Source organism: Centroberyx affinis, unplaced genomic scaffold, assembly GCF_046629955.1.
Source record: "Centroberyx affinis isolate AG114_WGS23_722 - 3 ecotype Tasmania unplaced genomic scaffold, CSIRO-AGI_Caff_v1 ptg000398l_1, whole genome shotgun sequence".
In the NCBI taxonomy this organism is placed as follows: Eukaryota; Metazoa; Chordata; class Actinopteri; order Beryciformes; family Berycidae; genus Centroberyx; species Centroberyx affinis.
Genome location: NW_027279066.1, coordinates 58,756 through 79,313, shown reverse-complemented (window position 1 = coordinate 79,313; position 20,558 = coordinate 58,756). Strand labels below are relative to the sequence as shown.

Below are 20,558 nucleotides of genomic sequence, written 5' to 3'. Positions count from 1 at the left end.
ACGTAGTGAGGGGAGAAAAAAAAGACTATTTTGTATTAGCTGCATTATCTAAATCGGATCGTGTAGCTGCAACTCAGTCGAAACCATAGAAACCCACATTTTCCTATTATTTTCTTGTTGTCCTGGTTCAGAAAAAGTAATCGATCGTGATTCACTCGAGCAGCCACTCCGGGAAGGCATAGGAAGATGGCATCCACTGATCAACCTGATCCACCAACACAGGTCTAAATTTATGCTTCTATGACATTTAGCTACTTCCGAAAGTCCAGAAGCGAGGCGAAACTATCAATAGCTGTTTATAATTTGTACGTCTTGATTGGCAACCGTTTGGTTAACTGTACTTTTAAACCGACTAGATTCCAAATTGTTAGCTTGGTCGCTAAGGTTAGCATGCTAGCTAACGTGTGCTAACGTTACAAAAGTTGCCTCTGACGTGGTCGTGTTGACAAGTGGAAAGACAGGGCCAAGCTGCACGTTAAGGGGCTTTACCACATCTTGACAAAACCCATGTGGCTCGCTTACCAAGTCAGCTAACACTAATTATCTACTACTACCCAAAAGTTAGGTCCTAACGTTGGCTATGTAGCGTTCTCTCTATCTTATGTGCAGGTAACGGTATTCCTTAATGGAAAGGTCAGTGTTAGCTAGCCTCCTAACAAACCTGGTTTGTACCAGGTGGCTCTTTGCTAGCATTCTGCTGTCTTACTTTAATGTAGACAAACTGCTCGGATTATTCCCAGAACACGACACAAAGTTATGGCTCATGCATCACGCCAAGATGAGCTCTGTACGTTGCTGCTACATTAATTATGTATTATGTGTGCTGGCACGCAGTAATCAATATGCACAGTAGTTTAAGGCCGTGCAATGCTATTCCAGATTAAAGGCAGCAGTATTTAAGATGTGCAAGGTAGAGTTTATGTTGATGACCAGAGGCATAAAGTGTTGAAGGAGGAGCGGGGGAAAAAACTACAGAACTTGACTCATGACTTTTCACATGCAGGTCAACAGTTAGAAAACAATTCATCAGCCAATGCATGAGAAACTGAGGATGAGCAACAAATGTTTGGTCCCACGGCCTCCTTTGACATATATTTACGAACCATAGACCCTATTGTGTTTCTTGTAATTAACATTATGGTCATTCACCCCTGTTATCTGTATAACGCAGAACCCCAACATTGTCTTGAATGTCAAAAAAATAAAGTTTTCCTTCACTAAACAGCAATAGAATATATTGGACAGAGGCAGGCTAGACTAACGTTATGTCAAATGTCTGGTTTTACTGGTTTCTTCCCTTCCCTTCCCCTAAACAAATTATCTTGGAATCATTAGCATAAACAGTTAACTGCCAGAGATGTTACTGTGCTCTACTATTCTAGACTGACTACTCAACTGGGTAAGCTTATAAAATACATTAAGATAGCTTTCATGTATTTAATTAGTTTCATCAGCACAAATCTCTGGAATAGATAGATAGATAGATAGATAGATAGATAGATAGATAGAACCCTGTTTAACCCTGTTTTCAGTATAATCTACTGAAGCAACACTGCTGTCTTGATAAACCAGCAGGACTTCCATGCCTCCAGTAGATGGCACTCTCATACAGTTGTTTGTTTACCTCCTCAGCCTGGCCCTCAGCCTGGCCTTCCACCTGGAGATGATGCAGCGGCTCCCCCCAGAGAAGCACTGGTAAGGCTTCAACTGTTCACTAGAAATGATTTCACAAAATAGAATTACAGAAGCAGTGATGTATGTCCATTTGATATAAGTCTATATTAAATACAGACAGCAGTCCATATCAAATGATAATAAAGTCTAATTTAATCTCATGTAATCGAGATAACCATATTTGGATGAATACGTTATTGTCACACACATCATTTTCAGCTATTGATAACTTAGACTAGTTCAGTGGTTTTCAACCATGCACAATACCACTGATGCCCAGGTATGCAAGTTTTCACTCTGGCCAATCACTCATGAAGCTGATTTCACTGGTTAGTCCCCCCTCTCTCATTGAAGATGTGCTAATCAGTTTGGTTGGGAATGAAATCCTGCATGCTTCTGGGCATTGATGGTTGAGAAACACAGGCTAGTTGTATTCATTGTACATGTGATCTGGTGACTTAAAGACATTTGTTTTCATCTTTTCATCAAGGAACTAGTTTCCTTGGCTGATCAGATGAGATTATATTCCCCAGCAAGATCAAGTGTTAAAGGCTTCCAATTAGCAGCGAGTCACTTTAGCACCACACCGATGGTCTCCAAGCCTTCTAATGAGAGGCTTCTTCATGTTCCTCGTCTTTGGAGAATAAAGAGCATGTAGAAAGGCCTGTTTGAACGGTCTTTGCCACAGTGGTTCCACAGTTGGTTGAATGATTTTTAGGATAAAGCTTTGACCATCTACCTTTGTGGTCTTTAAAAGTTTAGCCCATTCTTTTTTCAGGTGCCCTGATATGCAGACCACCATCCTCATAAGTAGTCTGTTATGAATGCAAGCCAAAACGGGCGTTTTTATATTACCAGTTGGTTAGCAGTAAAGGAAAATGTCATGTAATACATGCCAGGCCCAAGTGATGACAATGATTAGAAGCAAGCATGTCTTATTGCTTGGTGGAACGGAACACATTTCAGGTACATTCACTGTCCTTGTATGGACACGGCATCCAAGTTATAAGAGAGCTGTATTATTCAGCCTACATGTCTCAATGTCATTCACCACCATTCACTCTTCATCCTCCCCCCATCATCCCTTCATGCCAAGGCTAATTTAATCCTGGGGTTATTGATTGTGGGAGCATTCTCCCAGGCTTTCTTTCAATTTACTTCAATTTCATCATCCCAGTGCGCTTCAAGACTGCCTCCTCAAAAAGGGAAGAAATTCTTGTTATGATGGTCCTGATTCGAGACTGGCTGACAAGTCCCCCCCTCCTACTCCCACCCCCTCCCTCCTTTATTCCTCCTTTCTCTTTTTGATGAGCTGCTCTTTCCCAGTTAAGTGGATTATTACAGTAGGGATAATTCTTGTCACATGGCATTATTTGGATGAGGTGAATAATTGAAATTTGTGTCTGAAAGGATTTTATCTGGATGAGAGGAAAGGGAGTGCTGGCAGGGGTGGGAGGGACGGAGGGGAGAGAGAGAGAAGGAGAGAGAGAGAGAGAGTGCGCACACGTTTGTATAACATTTATGTGCACATGTGCATGTCAGACAAGCCAGCGTGTCAGGCTGGGGACACCAGTCATGTTAACAGGTTCTGACTCACCTCGCCCAGATCAGCAGGCCCTGGCTCACTGCGTGGCGTGGGCTCTCCTCTGTGGCAAGAGGGCCGAGCTCGGGGGCCAATGCCACCGCCTCTGCCACCATCGAGGCTAGAGGGGCAGGTTTGGACCTGTAGTTGGAGAGAAAGTGAGGGAGAGAGAGGGAGTGTTTGTGTGAGTGTGCGCTCCATGGTTGACTGGTAGACAAGTCGCTGCCAGCCACTGCCGTTGCCTCTGGGACTGCTCTTTGCTCGCTCTGGCCCCTCTTGCGTAGTCGCTATCTGTAACCCCCGCCCCCACCCACCTCCCACTCATCACTGCCATCGCCATTACCCCTGCCAATCTCTTGCTGGTGTCTCCCTTCTCTTTTTTTCTCTCTCCTTGTGGTCATCACCCCCCACCCCCACCCCCACCCCACCCCCTTAGCGCTCTTCCCTTGCCTCCTCCTATCACTTTGTCCTCATCTCCTTCCCAACTCCACCCCAACGCCACAGCTTTAATTATATTTGTAAAAATCTGTTTGATCACCCGACAACAAACAAAGCAAGGTCCGATTTTTAACTCGGGAGGTACTATACACAGGCTTGAAAACTGTGAAAATAATTGAAAACCAAATTCATGTACTGTGTATGCTGATAGGCTGAATTATTTGACAGCTGTGAGTTTCCCCGATTGTCAATTTGTCCCAAATTTTATCCCTGAACATTCAGCGTAAGAGGAATAACCTCTGCCACTCAATGAGAGACAGATTTTTTTTCTGTTACAGTATGTGTTTATGTGAAGGGGGAGCTGTGTGGTGTGTCCACATGATGTGTGGGTGTGCAGCTGATCTACAGGAGAGACGGCACCTCACCAAATAGGATTCTAATTCTGTTGGGTGCCCCTGGTAGCATTAAGCCGACCCTTTACTCTCAGCGCACTGAAAAATCACTGGCCCCAGATGAAAAAGTGTGCGGCGATACGAGTGTGGGGTTTATGTGGGTAGGAGTGAGTCTACACAGAGGTGTGCATGTGGGCATGCATAGTGTATACTGTGTGTGTGTGTGTGTGTGTGTGTATTTAGGTTTGAGGTTTTGGTACAGCAGAGGGAGGGAGGTAATGGGAGGGGGAAAAGAGTTGTAAGAAGAACATCCCCGGTCTCACAGCAACTTCAAAAGCTCCCCTTCCCCAGGATATTAAGCGACTGTGATGAAAAATTTAGCGAGCGTTAAATAAGGCGCTTTGAAGTGATCTGTTTTGGCTCAGCAGTCTCCGAATTTCCGTAGCCCCTCTGCTATCGCCATCACACTATAGAGAGGGATAGGAAAAAAGGAGCAGTGTATTAAGTGCAGGAGTTGGGAGGGGGGAGCCTGGCTGCTTGGCAGAGGACATGCCAACAGTAATTGGTGCAGCCAGTGGCATGAAGGCACTACTGCTGTTACTGTCCCCTTTTGTCTCTCTTTAGCTCTTTTTCTCCTCATTTTAACTCTGCCTCCCTGACGGCTGCTCTGTCAAGCCCCATGAGTCCCAGGCAGACAGATGTTGCTCATATGTTAGCTCTGAAAACACATTTTTTCTCTCTGTCTCTTACGCGTGGGTGTAACGCAAATGTAACACAACAGCTATATCAGGAAGTCAGAGGTACCCCTAGGATCTTGACTCAGTCATTTTTATGTGCAAAGTCTCGTCCTTAAATATTTCCCCATGGACCATGTGTTTGTGGAAAGATCTGACTTTTACACTAATGTACTCTGATGGGATGCTCTGTGTTTTTTGTTTTTTTTTTCCTCTGGATTGTATGACTTGCACAAGTTGCAAAAATAGAGAACGTGATACATCTGAAATCATTTGAACCTTTTTACCTTTTCACCACCATAAAGCAAAAATAACAGGAAGTTAATCTCTTATTTGATATTCATATTTCAATTCATTTCGCATTCATCACTTTTAAAACCATTATTTTAATTTTTGGGGACTCCTGGTTTCAACACGCTCCGAATTAATTATTGGGGCAGAATAAGAAATGGTAGCCAGTAATGAGTCTGATATGGTAACTCCATTCTGTCATGAAACTAGGCTACCATTTAGTTAGTCAAGGGAACCTTCTCTGAGATTTTCCTTTTTTCCTCTTTGCTCATTACTTTAATTGTAATTGTAATCCTTTATTGGAGCTGTCTGCAGTAAAGGAGAGTTATGGTCCGAGTGGGGGCGCGAGCCATGGAGATATTTCATGATTATTGGAGAAGACGGTCACTAGGTGGCAGCCACTAGTTCGGCCTCGCTGTAATTACTGGGTGGGGAGTGATGACGAGAGACTGTGTGTGTGTGTGTGTGTGTGTGTGTGTGTGTGCGTGCGTGCATGTGTGCATACGTGGGTGTGTGGAAAAGGAGAGAGATTTCTCAGGTTGTAACACACTCCTTGAAAGAGAAAAGTGAGATAAACCTGATCACCTGCCATCTCACGGCCAATAGATTCTGTATGCTGCCACACTGATTGTAAACATGCTACATGGTCTGCAGAGCTACAGTACAAAGTCAAGTTGTCAGCAAGCATCTGTGCTTCATATTGTAGTAGTTATTTTCAGATTTTCTAATTTTGAACATGTTTTCTGAGAATTGTTCTTTAGAGAACAAGCAGTGTGCTGTAAGCTGTTTAGATGACAAAGCATCATTTGTCTTTTGTTTCCAATGATTTTCTCAAAGTACGCCTATCGATTAACACATGAACCTTTTTCAGACCACAGTTTGTTTCAGTGGTCTTGCTGAACTTTTCTCTTTGAGAAGCACAGAGGCTCAGTTCTCTGTTTCTCATCGCGGCTCTCGTTGTGCATCATGCGCTGTTTGTTTCGGTGGTTAATGATACAGGAAGGGCCCTCCATTTTATTGTTGCTGTGTTGCACTTTTTCCCCTCCTCGCCCAACCCGGCAACTAGCCTCCTTAGAGGACTCTGTATGAATTCTCACTGTCATGTCCAAGGACGAGTGGCGCAGGGTCAGCTAATTGCTTTTATGATTATGATTTCACGTCAGATTTATCGTGCATGCTCAGAGCACATCTTCCAGGTCCTGCCGACGTTGCTGGCTTGGATGGGGAAAATGAGTTTACAGCTTCTGGCTTTGACTTCTTGTTTAAGTGCAGGTCACACTTTTTGACTCATTAGAGTTGAACGCAGGGGGTGAATCACACAGGCTTTTCCTGTAAAAGCCTCTGTTTTCTCTGACAGTAAGTGTGCTTGTTTCTCTCAAATGTGGCCACAAAAAGCATTTCTTTACTTTGTCTTCAACATGTGCAAAACTTGGAGGTCATGAGTGAGGCATGACACAGACAAGGATTTTTGCTTTTTCGAACGTTTGAACTTTTTTTATGAGCCATAAATCTCTCTTCTTCTTTTCTGTTTGCAGATGAAAACATTAGGCTTTTTCCCTCATATGCCAGAATTATCAATTGACTTCTTTTTGATGTTGGTGACGTTTTTTTTCTGATGGTTCCACCCACCTCTTTGAAAATGATGAGCAGAGATGAGTCCAACCCAATTTTTTTTTTTATTATTTTGTGGTTTCTGCCTCATGTGCTTAGCTGGACTAGATCTGCATTGCCAACCGCTTTGAGGCGGTAATGCGGCCTTACACAAGAGTGCTTTTAGCTTCTATCTGTCTTGACAACATTGGAAATCACTTAATTCACTGTAAAGTTCAAGAGTGTCCATGGTATGTGAAGAAGTAGCTGTCGTCACCTTATGTCAATAATATGCATATTAAATGTAGATAGAGTTTCATGTTGTGGCCCTGGCTCTTGATTTGTTGTAGTAGTTTGACCTCACTCTGACCTTCCTGGCTGAGCCACAGTGTGACTAGTGACAGATGCAGCCTGGGAATTTGGTTTGGATAGAGTTTTCTAATGCTTAGAAGAATGTCTAAGCTACTTTTAAGCAAAGTTCATTTTGGAGACATATTTGAAGTCTGTGATTAAACAGAATTCAATAAACTTTAATGAATACTTAGGACTTTATTTGTAGGGATTTTCGTCTCGGCAAGTACATTAATGTAAACAGCATGGTAACAGAGCTGTAATTTCCTATTCTCCCACAATTTAGTGAACTGTCATAATATGTTTACTTAAGAAATGATAGAAATACGACACCAGTTTAATTACAGCGTAGTCATTTTGCCTCAATATACTTGGGAAAGTGGTCTTATTGAGCTGAGCTTCCTTTTTTACTCGCTATTCTGCTTTGTAATTACTTCAGCTTGATTTATTGTCTTTTCTTTGTGTTTATGGACGTAAACTGCAGGAGTGAGTAACTTGGTCTGAGAGTGGCTTGTCTCCTCGCAGCGAGACTGGAAATCTCCCGATGAATCTGAGATGTCTCCGCTGTCAAGACTGCTCACATCGCTCTCAGCCTCCAATGTCACTTTCAAGGCATAATTACACAAGTTGTGTTGATTAGTATGAGAAGCAATTACGCTGGCTTTCCGCCGCAAATGGGGAATGTGATGGCTCTTGATTGACAGGAAGCATCCTGGCTTTAATAAGTAAATGACTATGGTAATTCAGGTACTGAGACCCTTTGATTTGTCAGCATCTTTCTAATTTTTGTGATGTCCTCTGATTTTAATGAACACGAATTTGATTGAATCCCCCTTCTTTCCCTCTCTCTTCGCATCCCTCTCTCCGTCTCTCATTGCTCTGAGCAGAAAGTGCTGTCACAAGGGAGCCATGTGCTTGTGCTTTTCAGAGCTACAGAGCATCCTCAAAATCCTACAGCTGATGCTGAATTCTCTTTTCCCCTCAATGGATTGATCAAGTGTGAACAAAATTAATAAATATATAAATAAAAAAACAAAAACAAACAATTTGGCACATAAGTCGAAATGCTTTTTTTCTCCCTGGTTCTCTTTAGCACATCGTGTTTCAGAAGTGTGGAAATCAGAGGAAAAATTATTTGTAATTGACACTTTGGGGAACAATTTTTTTCTCTTTTTATCTGGCTTCCCAGTAAGTTATTAGCTGTTAATTTGTCTGCCAGCTCCCCTACAGCGCCAGATATTTGTTCAAATGCTGGGATCCCCTCAGTGCATTTGTAACTACACTTCTGAAAATGCTGCCCTGTCTAATTATGTAATATAATACTGCCTTTTAGGCAAGTGTCTTTTAATGGAATAATATTAGTTCTAGCTACGGGTACAGTATTGTAGTGGAACAGTAATACTGAAGAGCTCTGTTTGCTGTATGGAATACACAGTATCATACTGTATACCTTAGCTAACATAGAGTTGTCTTGAGCCTGCAGTTTATGTACTCACCTCACAGGCCTCATTACACAAATACACCAGTCCTATGTACATTTTCAGCTTTTACATTAAGATCTGTGCATTTTAGATATTTCAATTAGGGCCAAACATTAAAATAATGTTGAAATTTGAGTGGTCCAGCCCTTTATCACATATTTCTTTCTTTGTTAACCGCAGTTGGCCTAATCAAGTAACTCCCTGTTTGTCTTAGTAACCCCCTATAGAGTCATACATGCATAAATATAATAAAATAATTTGCACTTGCACTCCGTAGCCCAGCTGTAATTTATATGGATTGAATGAGTGCTGCATTGTGGAAAAGCACGAGTGGACCAAACGCTCGTTTGTCACCTCTAATAAATGTTGGAATGTAAATTATGAAGTTATGCTTCAGATGTAAATGCACTTTATTTCAGTCCTTTAATGCAAACAGCCCACTCCAATACATTAAGGGGGTGGGGGCAGAGGGGGGTTTAACTTGGAATTTTGACTGTTTTCACAATCAATAATAAACACAAAAGAGCCTAGATGGGGAACATTATAACATATCTGAAGTCGGGTTCATAAATTATTGCATGAAAGCAGGCTTGTACACCAAAAATGTAAATACATTAATGTTATTAATAATGTAGTGACTAATAGTTCTATCAAGACTGTAATAGCAGTTTAATGGAATATGACAGCAAGAATGTATTACACTTCTTACATTTAGACGGGACCTCACATGACATTTATCAGGGATTTCTGAAACTATTTTTTTGATTATTTTGTTAAGTTAATTGCTTCTTTTCCCCCAATGTCTTCTCTGGGAGAGGGGCGAAAAAACTGGTAATGGATATTAATTAATATGTGTCAGTTTTCTGGGTTTGATGAAAAATAATGAAAGCAACACGCTAATGGGATTTCAGAGTTTCTCTGTGTGTGGCGCCCTGAGATTGTGGCTTTATCTGGGGAATCAGAAAAAAGAGATAGTGGGCTACTCTCAAGGCCTAAATGAAAATGACAGAGAACATAGAAACTGAGATCATTCATCTAAAAACCTACTAAATAGAATACTTAAGCCAAAATACTGTACCCTAATTAGCCTTAGATGTTGGGAGTATGATATAGTAGTGCATTGACAACACACTGTAAAGTATTCAGAGTGTGTCATAGTCATACAGAAAAGTTGAGCCTTGCTTGCATTTTGCCTCTTCTTGTCAGAATGACGTTATCCTCACCTGTAACTGAGGGGGTATGTTCTGAAAGAAAGAAGCACTTGAGGCGTTTTTGGCAAGTTGCTGTCCTGACAAGTTGTTTTCCCATCTAATCTGTTTTTAATATTGTTTGCCAGAAAGACAATGTATGGACTTGCTTTTTAAGAAACATTCCAAGGCTTTGGTGTATTTTGTCAAGGGTGTTTTGGCCTATTATTTGAGCTACACCCTCCTCAGGCACCTTTTAAAGATCAGAGAGATCATAATAGGACATCTATACCCTCATCCATAGTCCACTACAGTCAGCATGCCTTGCCAAGAGTTCTTTGTGTCTGCAAGCAGTCTTCAGCAGAAAGAGTAGCTTTAAAAGCTATCATTAAGGTGGGGCACAAGTGTAGACCAGCAGTGAAACAGAGGCTGGCACTATAAAACGCAGCCATTGCTCAAGCCACTGGCACAACTGACAATTATCCAACACCTGGACTGGCTCCCCTGCCTGGCATGAGCTTCAAGACTGTCGTCTTCTTGTTAATGCAGTGATTAACAGGAAGACTGCATTTGTTTTCTGTTGCAGCTCTCCTGGCACCTCTCCTTTTGCTTTCTCTTTGATTAAAATAGTAGATGGATGGATGCATACTAGCTTCGTATTGAACTTAAAGAGAAACAGTTAGAATATGATGGCAGAAGTACAGTTAATAGAAAAGAGACTGAGGCCTTTCCGCTCCTTCTGGGATTGGTTCATCTAGAATGTGGGATTCTGTCTAAGAGAGATATTGATGACACGCAATCCTGTGGCAAGGATTGTTTTTCCCCCAAATATGACTCAGTATTACGTTTTTGTACTTGTCTCCCCCACTAAGTTGCTATTTTTTTCCTGTTATTTATTGTCAGTACATGACTTGTCTCCTGTCCATCCCTCCCCATATCTATGGGAGTACGTCATGCTTTTTTCCCCTACCGTTGTGTGGAAAGTGGTTTTAGGTATCAGGGGGACGAGAAAAGGGGAAGTGAAGGGGCTTCGTCAAATGCCCTGTGCTTTTGAAATGCAGAGAGTGGCATTGTCATGTGTTTTCTGTGTCAAGGTCGACAGAAAATGTCAGAACAGGTGCACGTCTGCTGCTGAGCGGCTTGCCAAGTCAGCCCCTTTGCTGTAACATGCCACCCTGTGTGACATTATAGTGGTTCACTGTGGGTCGTCTACTCTCGTCACTCTTTCGGAGGCGACTGGTAAAGCATGTATTTTCTCCAGCGCCGCGTGTGTTGATGTAGAGTTCACATGGAGTTGACCCCTGAACTTTGGCCGCTGCCTTCGATTGTCGCGCAGTCATGACAAGTACGGGTGCTGTGTAGCAGTGACACGCAGCATTTCATTCTGGTTCTTTACTTATTTTTTTGTTTAGCTCTAGTATTTGGATCTGAATAAATCCACCTACTTTAGGGGACGTAGTTTTGACAGAGGTGAAAGCTTCTTTAAAATAATTATTAGCCCTCTCAGGACGAATACAGTACCATGAATGCCTGATGATTCTATATTTAATATGGACAATTTATTTTAAAAATATATTAAAACCACATCCAAAGAAAGAAAATAATTTTACCAACATTAAGTTCAATTTAAGGCAGTCCTGTATTTATTTATTTTTGATTTCAAGTTGACAGTTACAGATGTAATTGCATATGAGCAAGTGGTTTTATATCACTGTAAAGGAAAATAGTTAGATGGCACTGTCATTGACATACTTTACTATGAGTATATTCTTTGGGCAATGTTGCAAAACCTGAAAATTGTGGCTAAACTTCTCAGAAAAGGTGAATCATGATGGATGAGCTGTATAGTGCTGTACAGTTTGTTTCATTTTCTTACATTTCACAACACTGAATTCTCCAATTTGTGGACCGGCTGATTTCAGAAACGTTAAAATGAAAGAATATTACTTATGACATTAGATTTGACTAGCTGAATTCAAGTCGTTTCTCAAATTAGGTTACATCAGAAGGAAGAGAACTGCTGCTTCTCTGACCCTGATGATTGTTGTTGTCTGATGCTGTCAGCACCGGACGCTTTTCGTCCTCATCCTACTGTGGAGGTTAGATACTCACTGGCTGTTTGAGGCCTCCAGAAAAAGAGAATTTGCCAACATTTTTCTCTGTCACTTAGCCTGATCGGGAACAGACTCTGCCTGCTCTCTCTCGCCAAAACCAAAGGGAGGTCTACTGCCTTAAGTTTCCCCCTCATTTGGTGGTGATTTCAGACTGACTTATCCACCGCTGTAGATGTGTGGCCCATTGTCTTGGCAAGTGTGTCTAAATGTTTCTGACAGGTCTCAGTGAAAGACAGGGCGCCGGGGTAAGCTGCCAGGCTTTCCTCCACCCCCCTCACTCCACCCGTACCACTCCTGACCAGTAGATGGCGATGTTAATCTTCTCTGGCTTTACTCCTGCCTTGATGTGTCTCGCGCACACCGTCCTTCTCCTCTCCCTCTGTCTGTGGCACTCGCTGAGGAAAGAGGGGTCTCACCCCGTGTGGAGGGTCATGCCACCAATTCCTAGCCCCCTTTTGAAGACCATGAAATTGTTGATCCAAGACGCACGATTAGCGCATTCAGGCTATTGACTGGAGAGGGGTTGACGTGTGATTATAATGTCACTGGAATGTCACAATCTGTCTGGTTGTCTTTGTGGGCTTACTCTCATCCAGTGTCACAGTGTGCTGAAGAAGGAACAATCTGATCAATAAAAGGACACCTCTCTCTCTATTGTCACTGGCCTCTCTATTCTAGTTTTATTAGTTAACTTGGCAGGCAGGGAGAACTGCGCTCAAAACTGATGCCAGCTCACTGCATCTTCGCCCCGGCTCCCTGCTTTATTTGCCTATCGCAGTGTTTCACTTGGCGTTGCTTTGCTGGGTGCGTGTTTGTGGGTTGGTGTTGCTGCAGTGAGAGGAGTAGTTTGGATCAACAGAGAAGGATAGGCTTGTCACTGTAAGTTGCTTGTGACGGGGGCGGCTCTTCTCCTGCCACCACAACACAACTTCTGTGGTGTGTCGCTTGGACACAAGCTTCACGTTGTTTGCTACTGGTGCCGCTTGCATTTTGCCTCAATCAACTAATTGGATGTGAAAGGCCGGCGTGCCTTGATGATATGAAGGACAAGATACTGAGCAGTGGCAGTTTTAAGGAATGCCTTTGTGTTTGTTTGCATGTCGTTCAGAGTATAGCCAGTTGTTTCTCTCGTTTCTGTTCACGGACGGGCATTCAACTAATTCATATGGATCACTTTATTGAGGCTCAAAGCTCATATTGCTAATGTAAATCTTATGTTTGACCAGTTTTTATTAACTTTAATTCAGTTTGTGTTCATTTCCAAAATAGTTTACATTCATTTTGGGAAAAGAAAATTATTACCTGAAGTGTATCATTCATTTTTCTTTAAATATTGTGTATCCAGTCTGCAGAAGTGAGCAACCAATGGCTTAACTTATCTGTTATCCTTCAAAAAAAGTACCATAATTTGTTTTCATTTTGTGCCAGTAATTGTCTTGTATAAGTTGGTGCCACATTCATTTTCATGTGATTTATACATAACATATTTATACACAAATTAGCATACTATCTTGTCAACACATTTTTTGGTGTGTTCCACTGATCTGAAGTTGCATTGTGAGTGTCCTTGTGTCTGGTAATACTCATTCCCAGTACTAAAAGGCACATGGAGCTGCTTGTCACAGAATGTCATCATTGACTGTAAAAGAAAAAAAAGAAAAGCTTCGAATTACAGGAAAGAGGCACTGCATTAAAGAACAAAGGAGATCGATGGCAGTACATTAAATTTTATGCGAATGAAAAAAAAATCAACTAATTAAAATTGATTACTCCTGCTTTGTAAATGTGTTTCTGAATTAAATTATTGTATGAAAACATTTTGACCAATCGAGGAGCTGAGGAAGTATCCATTACTGGATTGCAGCTGAGAAGGGGCTGGAATGTTTTGTGGTGGCTAAGTAGTTTGTTGTGCTCCACTGCGACTCCCCTCTTGTGCTCCCACTGCTAAAGTGCCATGGGTTAATCTCTGATGACCCTTATCTCTCAGAGCAGCTCCAGACTCATGGTTTGGGCCTTTTACCTGAATTAAAAGGAATTTGTGGGCTATATGGGTCTTTTTGGCCAAAGTGGGTGAAAGTGAGGTGTCACTGACAGAGGCACTGGTCTTTAGTCATCGGGGCTCTCGGGGCCCTCAGGGCCCCGGTGGGGATGTCCTTATCCAAACAATCATCTGTCTCGGTAGTTTAGCAAGGGCAACCCCAGGCAGCACGCTGACAGTTGCACACTGAGAAAAGTCGGGCTTAGCTTAATACCATATCTCTCAGGCCATTTTTAAAATTGGTTGGATACCATATGTTTCTCTTTAGGTTTATGTCTCAGAGGAATAAAAGCAATATTTCACTTTGGCTTTGCATTATCTTCCTTGTAAAATATTTACTCTGCTATGACTTTTGAACCTCTGTTTGTTGCTGCTGAAATCTATATTAAACACTGTTTATCCAGAATTTGAAACAGTCAGAATTACTTTTTGAAAACTACAACCTAGAAAAAACACACAGACCACTTGGTGACTGTACTTTATTTTCTAGATTTGTCATAAATTGTTATGTGTATTATATGGTGGTTAAAAACAGTTGAATCAACCACATAATTGTGGATACCTGGCAAAGATTAAAAAAAAACTATACTTGTGACACCATAGTAAAATATTGCTTTGTGTACGTCAGTAAGGGAGAGGGGGAAGGAGTTGGACAACTTTCATTCTTTTATTTTCATGATAGATTAGCCTAACTCCAGGGCTATATTATATCCATCTGTCAAAGTGTATAATGTTCCGTAACCCACATAGTTTTCACAATTAGATACTGTCTTAGCTGGATTAGTCTTCAAATGTGTTTCAGCCCTCAATGTTTCATAGCACTACACCAATCAACTTTTCCATGTTTGCGATAACAGAGGTCTGATATTGAAATGCTACTGAATGGAAAGTTTGGTCTGTACATGCGATGGTCTTGAAAGAACCTGATTTCCGTCCACCAACCCCCCTTTACAAAAATTGCGTAATGTCCTGTTGATGTCATGTTTGTAGCCTTGCCCATGGGTCTAACATTGTCACTGATGTAGCACTGTCTGTTATTTTTAAACCTTTGCTAAGCAAATGTCAATGAAGTTTTCCATGACCCTTTTTTCATCCATCGAAACGTTGACTCTGACCTTTAATTTCAGAAGTTAGGGCCATTCAATAAAGATTAACCACATTTGGGGACTGTAAGGCACAGAAAACCAACCCACTGTACTTACCCTTTTACTTACTTTACCATTTTAACAGATGTAAAAGTAGGTCTTTACTGGCTTATAGTTTGTCATTAGTAGCAGAACAAACCCCGCACTTCACCAGTTCTCCTTTATCAGATTTGACTGATGCTGGAGTTGGGTTTCAGTAACGATTGCTCATTTTATTTTCTCATAAAGCATCTACTCTCGAAAGCAGTACCCAGAAGTCAAGACAGCAAGAAACAGGAGGTTCATCTTGTATCATCACTGTTGCAATGGTTAAACTCCAAAAGGCCTCCAGTGTCTGCACTAGTGTGGATGTGAAGGTTAGCTAAATGGTTGGGTCTACACCTCACTTCCCCATGTCTCTCAGGGTCAATAATTCCTTATAGCTGCTCCCATGAGGCCTTGCTTCCTCAGCTAAAGGTCGCATTAAGGCGGGAAAGATGTCACAATTAGAAGGGCATTTAAAGCTGTTCTTCTAAAAAGATTAAAAAGCACTGTTGGCCGCATCAAGCAGTTAGGCGACTAAAGGAAATACAATAATTGCATTAAAACTTCATTCCTTTTTGGCAGGGCTCTGGTATCAGAAAGGTATTGGGTTAAGTCATTTAAGACAGCCGCCCCTGATAGCAAATCACCCATGAAAGCACCTAATTAATATAGAGCTTCATTTTTCGCCGTCTCTCTCTTTCTTTCTCTTTTGGTCCTCCAAACGTGTGTTTGGGGGGGAAATTTGAGACTAGCCTAACGTAATTTTTTTCCATGTCTATCAGCCTGTTATTATATCAGGGGCACTTCTCCACAAATGTACAGGCCAGGGCAATTTGGAATGAATTGATTCACACTGAGACTGAATCCTATACTTGCTAATGATTTCCTTTTAGCCCCTCTATTGTCCCACCCCCCCCCCACCCTGACTTCTAGTTCCACCATGCCCTCTGAGTGTCTTCATTATTGCAGACAAATGTACACACATACCTTTTGTAGAATAGATGACATGGATTGAGGAGTTTAAATTTAACTTTTTTTTTTTTTTTTGAAATGAAATGTGAATACTTTTGTCTACTTTTGCATACTTTTTATGCATTGTTTTTTCCCCAATACCTTGAGGAGCAGGATTGAATATGAGGTTTGGGTAAACCCTGGGAAGGTATAGGGATAGTACTCCTATCAAAAGGTTGGTTCAGAAAAGTTTCTCAGAGACCTACAAAATGCAGCGTGCACTGAAGAGGGCCAGTTGCAAAGGCTGCATCATTTCTTCATGATGATGCTTTCAATTCAAAATACTTGTTGGATGACTGTTGGTAAAGTTGCCCTGAATAACCAAGAGTGAAAAGAAGACTCTTGAAACCCTTGTTGACCTCTGCTTAGAGCTACACAGGAAATCTTTTTTTTTTTTATATGGGGGCTACATGGCAGCATTTCTGAGCAAGTCATCCCTTTTATCTGCTATGGTTCAAAAGTTGCTCTGCAGTTCATTTATTCACACAGTTTAACTTCAAATGAAACTTCAACTGAAACCAGCAAAAAGGAATGGCTAAATATAAGTCATATGTTACTATTTCAGCATGTGGAAAGTCAGCATTTCCCAATTGCTCAGTTCCTGAGATTTCATAATGTACGACTGGACTGGAAAATATCCATAGGTTTTGTACCTATATTATAGTTCAGTGCTGTTACTAGTTAGAGCAAAACACACAACTGGTTACATGGATTCCCTTAGGCGTCCAACCATGTGGTTCGAACATAATTGGATTTCATGCTCATTTCTCACAATTCAAGGTATCACAATTGTAATTTTCAGACAAGTGCATTGTTAAGTCTTGTCCAATTCAAACTCAATAACATAGCTGTAATCTTGTCTGCTCATCAACTTCACTCTCTTTAAGTGTGTTGGTTAATGTTATCTCTTTCTATGATTGAGTTTTCGCCTCTTTTTTGGCTTTACCTGACACTTTATTGGTTATCTGGTTTGTAAAGATTATTGTTCTTAACATGGAGCACTTTGGTGCATTAGCAGTTCCTGCTTTACAAGAAGCTTTACAAAAGAGCCTAATTGTTATTCTAACCAAAAGGTATTTACTAATATTCAGAAAGGCAGGAAACTCCCATAATTTTTATTATAGTTGATATTTATACTGCCAAACCAAATGTGCGTTGTACTAACATACAGCTCACCCTCCTAAAAGCCCAATTGTGTGCTACCCAACACTATAACTGGGATGATCTATAAGTCAATAACAAGACAAGACTGAAATCTGTGCAATGTGGTTATAATTGATTGAGATGTCTGGGTGGAACTTGCGCAAAGCATCTATGTCATCTGCTAAGAAGTCCACTTTTCCTCTCCCTGAAGATCTACCACTACAATTTTAACCAAATGGACATTTGCCTTATTAGTTTGCCGCTGAGCAAGCTGTGGTCTTTATTAAGATGTCATACTTACGCCTATTAACATTGACACAATTTTTTTGTCAATATTATGCTATTGAAAATTTAAGGAAATGTAAACAAGGATCGCTAGTTCAGCATATTCCTCCTCTATTAGGTCATTTTCTTCTCACAGGCCTACATCACTCTTCTATTTACTGGAATGAGTATTGTTGTATTCGATTTTTTGTGTGCTTTATTATCTCTGGTTTCTGCCTTTACCACAAGTAGTCGGGCCGGCTCACTTACTTGAATGGCGAAAGCTGTTCTGAGAGCTGAATGATATTGTCTTGTTATCAAAGGGATATTTTCCCTGTGTTTTTACAGTATCTGTGGGCCCAGAACATCAGTCGGGGGTTCACCATGCAAATGGTTTAATCTGCTTGTCACAATGAAGGTTCCGGGTGACTGACTTTAATAAGCCCTCAGCATATAGAGATCCAGGAAATTCCATCCCCCTTGCGTAACCCTTATGTACATCAAAGGTCATGGTAATGTCACAGTGACACAGTAGATTTGTGTCTGTAAATAATTTTGCAGGCATTTCTTGGGGAAAAATTGATACATTTTGATAAAATTACTAATTTTCACTATTTCAGTTTGCACTACTGCATACATTAAGTGCATTTTGTACTTCTGCACACCTACAGTGTAATACTCCTGCAGAACTTCTTTGGATACTGCATGGCATTTTCATATTGTCTGTACCTTGCATTAATTAGTATGGAAACTGTAAGCTACATATTGATATTCTGCTAAACTAATGAAAATTTAAGAAGTGAATTTGGAGAAGTTGCATACGGTTTCATATGCCACGATCCTCTAACATAGTGTGTGTTTGTCACTGAAATCTAGCTCTTTAGACAGCTTCCCTGCCACACCTACCCCTTGGACAAGTTTTAAAATGCAATTCTTTTGGATTGAAACAGGTTCATAGTATATGCAATGCATTACCCAAAACGAATTACCACTGGCAGGGCGCTCAATCACTTTGTATCTTTCAACACTAAAAGAAAAGAAGAGTAATCAAAACCTTTCAACCTATTAGAGGGATGACTTTTACAATTGAATCACGGGGACCACAGGTGCGATAATAAGTCATCTAAACCTCCCCTCTAGTGTGTTTCCCCTTTCTCTGTGTTCTTTCATGTTTATCTATTTTAGGAGGCGCCACTTCACGGCGCCCACTTCAAATTTATGTTTTAATGCCATTTGAGGATGATTTTTTTTTCCTCCTTCCAATTCTTGGAAATGCATACTGGGTTGGAAAATTAAGGTGCATCTCGAAGGAAAACATAATAGAATCGATGAACGCTGTGCACTTAAAACTACTGATGTTCTGATGCTATTTAACGTTCTAGTGCATTAACGTTTCAAGTCATTACAACATTCAGGCTGGGTGATTTGATCATGGCACGTTTTTAACTGGAAGAATTACAGAAGTTTTCTGCCTTGGATTCTGAAGTTATTAGATACAAATGATCACCTCTGCATTAAGTATAGATTTTCTTCCCCTGCGCACTTAAGACTGGAAGTTTGTCTTTAAGAGGGTAATAGCAAATTAAGCTCCATACTCCATTTGTCCAGCACTCTTGATGGGCTAATTTTATAACTGCTGATTTGGTCATTCCCCAGATTTAGCTGGAAAGTGGTCAGGTGGTCTTTCTCCTCACTGCTGGGGGGAGTTTTAGAAGCAACTATCAAATGGAATCCATTTATGTTCTTCGTCTCTTTTTTTTTTTAACGAATCTATTTCTTATAGAATGTCTAGACTGATGTTTGCGCTGTTGAATGCATCGCTCTGTCCTTCCTGTGCACATTATCGTTTTCTTCCTCTCACATTTATCTCATTGTGAGAAATTAAATTATTCACATTTGTCTCTTCCCAGATTATCACTGCTGTAAAATTTCTACAGAACCCAAAAGTACGCCAGAGTCCGTTGGCCACCAGAAAAGCCTTCTTGAAGAAAAAAGGTGAGAGAAAATCTTTTGCAACAGTAGTGTATCATTATATTTGGTTGCTGCTGCCCTTTGGTGAATACAATAATTGCAGCCTTGAAAATTATATATTTGTCAAAATCTAATAAGGCTAGCATAACCATATGTATATGTTAATAAAATGTAATTGCCAGAGATGCACACCCAGTGTCCTTTTTTGGTAAGCTCAGTCTTTAAGGGTCAAAGGTCGCAGCCATAGCTCTATGCCCTGGGGGGTCGGATAGGGGTCGATTTAGCTGCAGAGTGCATGATTCAGGCCCCGTGAATAAATGACCCACCAGTTGGGATGCTCCTTTGGGTTCAGGAAAATTAATATTGACAAACCCCCTCTGCATTTTCAATGGAATTATCAATATTACCTTCCAGCATTTTAACCCTTTTACTTAATTTAACTGTTATCGTAAATTTGAGGCATGACATGGGGAGGTTAGAATGTAGGGAGGGTGGAAACATTTGCTGGCTGTTCAGTTTCTTTGCAATAGATGGAGATTATTTCTAACACGTTTGAATATTGTTTGATATAATAAGGCTGGAAAACAGCTTTATTACTCTTGAGTGAGCTAATTTATGTCAATAAAATATACATATAGCACTATACATATTATTCAGTTTTTGCTACTTCTAAAGCAGATTAGATCGGTACACTGTTTTGCCACTTTTTTCTTACAGTAGGTCTGTGACTGAGCAATGACACAGTATGTGGCTTTACCTCAGATAAACTATCTTAGTGAATATTTTTCTTTCTATGCTTTGCAAAACAGTTCTGTACTTGGGGGACTAATACATCGGCAGTGCTAAGGGACTTTGCCTCTAGCATTAGAGCAGTGAAGCAGTGAAAAGTGAGCCTAAAAGCTCCATGACTGGGGAAGGTAACCTGAAACCAAATCCATGGTTGCCGGCTGCTACTACACACATCTCATCTGGCTCTAATGACTCTTGATATCTTTTGAAATTTCCCTGTCTTTGTGTCTCATTATTGACAACTAAGGCATGTTCATAATCCACTGTTGGTTATCTCAAATTCAATAAGGGCTCATCAATACCAAATGATGTCATACTATGTCACATTTTCTTTCGTAC

General features: G+C 40.8%; 1 protein-coding gene across 1 annotated transcript in view; it reads left to right on the top strand.

Moving 5' to 3' along the window:
- The first annotated feature begins 175 nt into the window (after positions 1–175).
- Positions 176–20,558, top strand: part of pex14 (peroxisomal biogenesis factor 14) — a 42,634-nt gene continuing 22,251 nt past the window's right edge. The window contains exons 1-3 of the mRNA XM_071516322.1: positions 176–222; positions 1,633–1,695; positions 19,370–19,454. Coding sequence (XP_071372423.1) covers positions 187–222; positions 1,633–1,695; positions 19,370–19,454 — 184 coding nt within the window. The 5' untranslated portion in view covers positions 176–186. The remainder of the gene's footprint in view (positions 223–1,632; positions 1,696–19,369; positions 19,455–20,558) is intronic.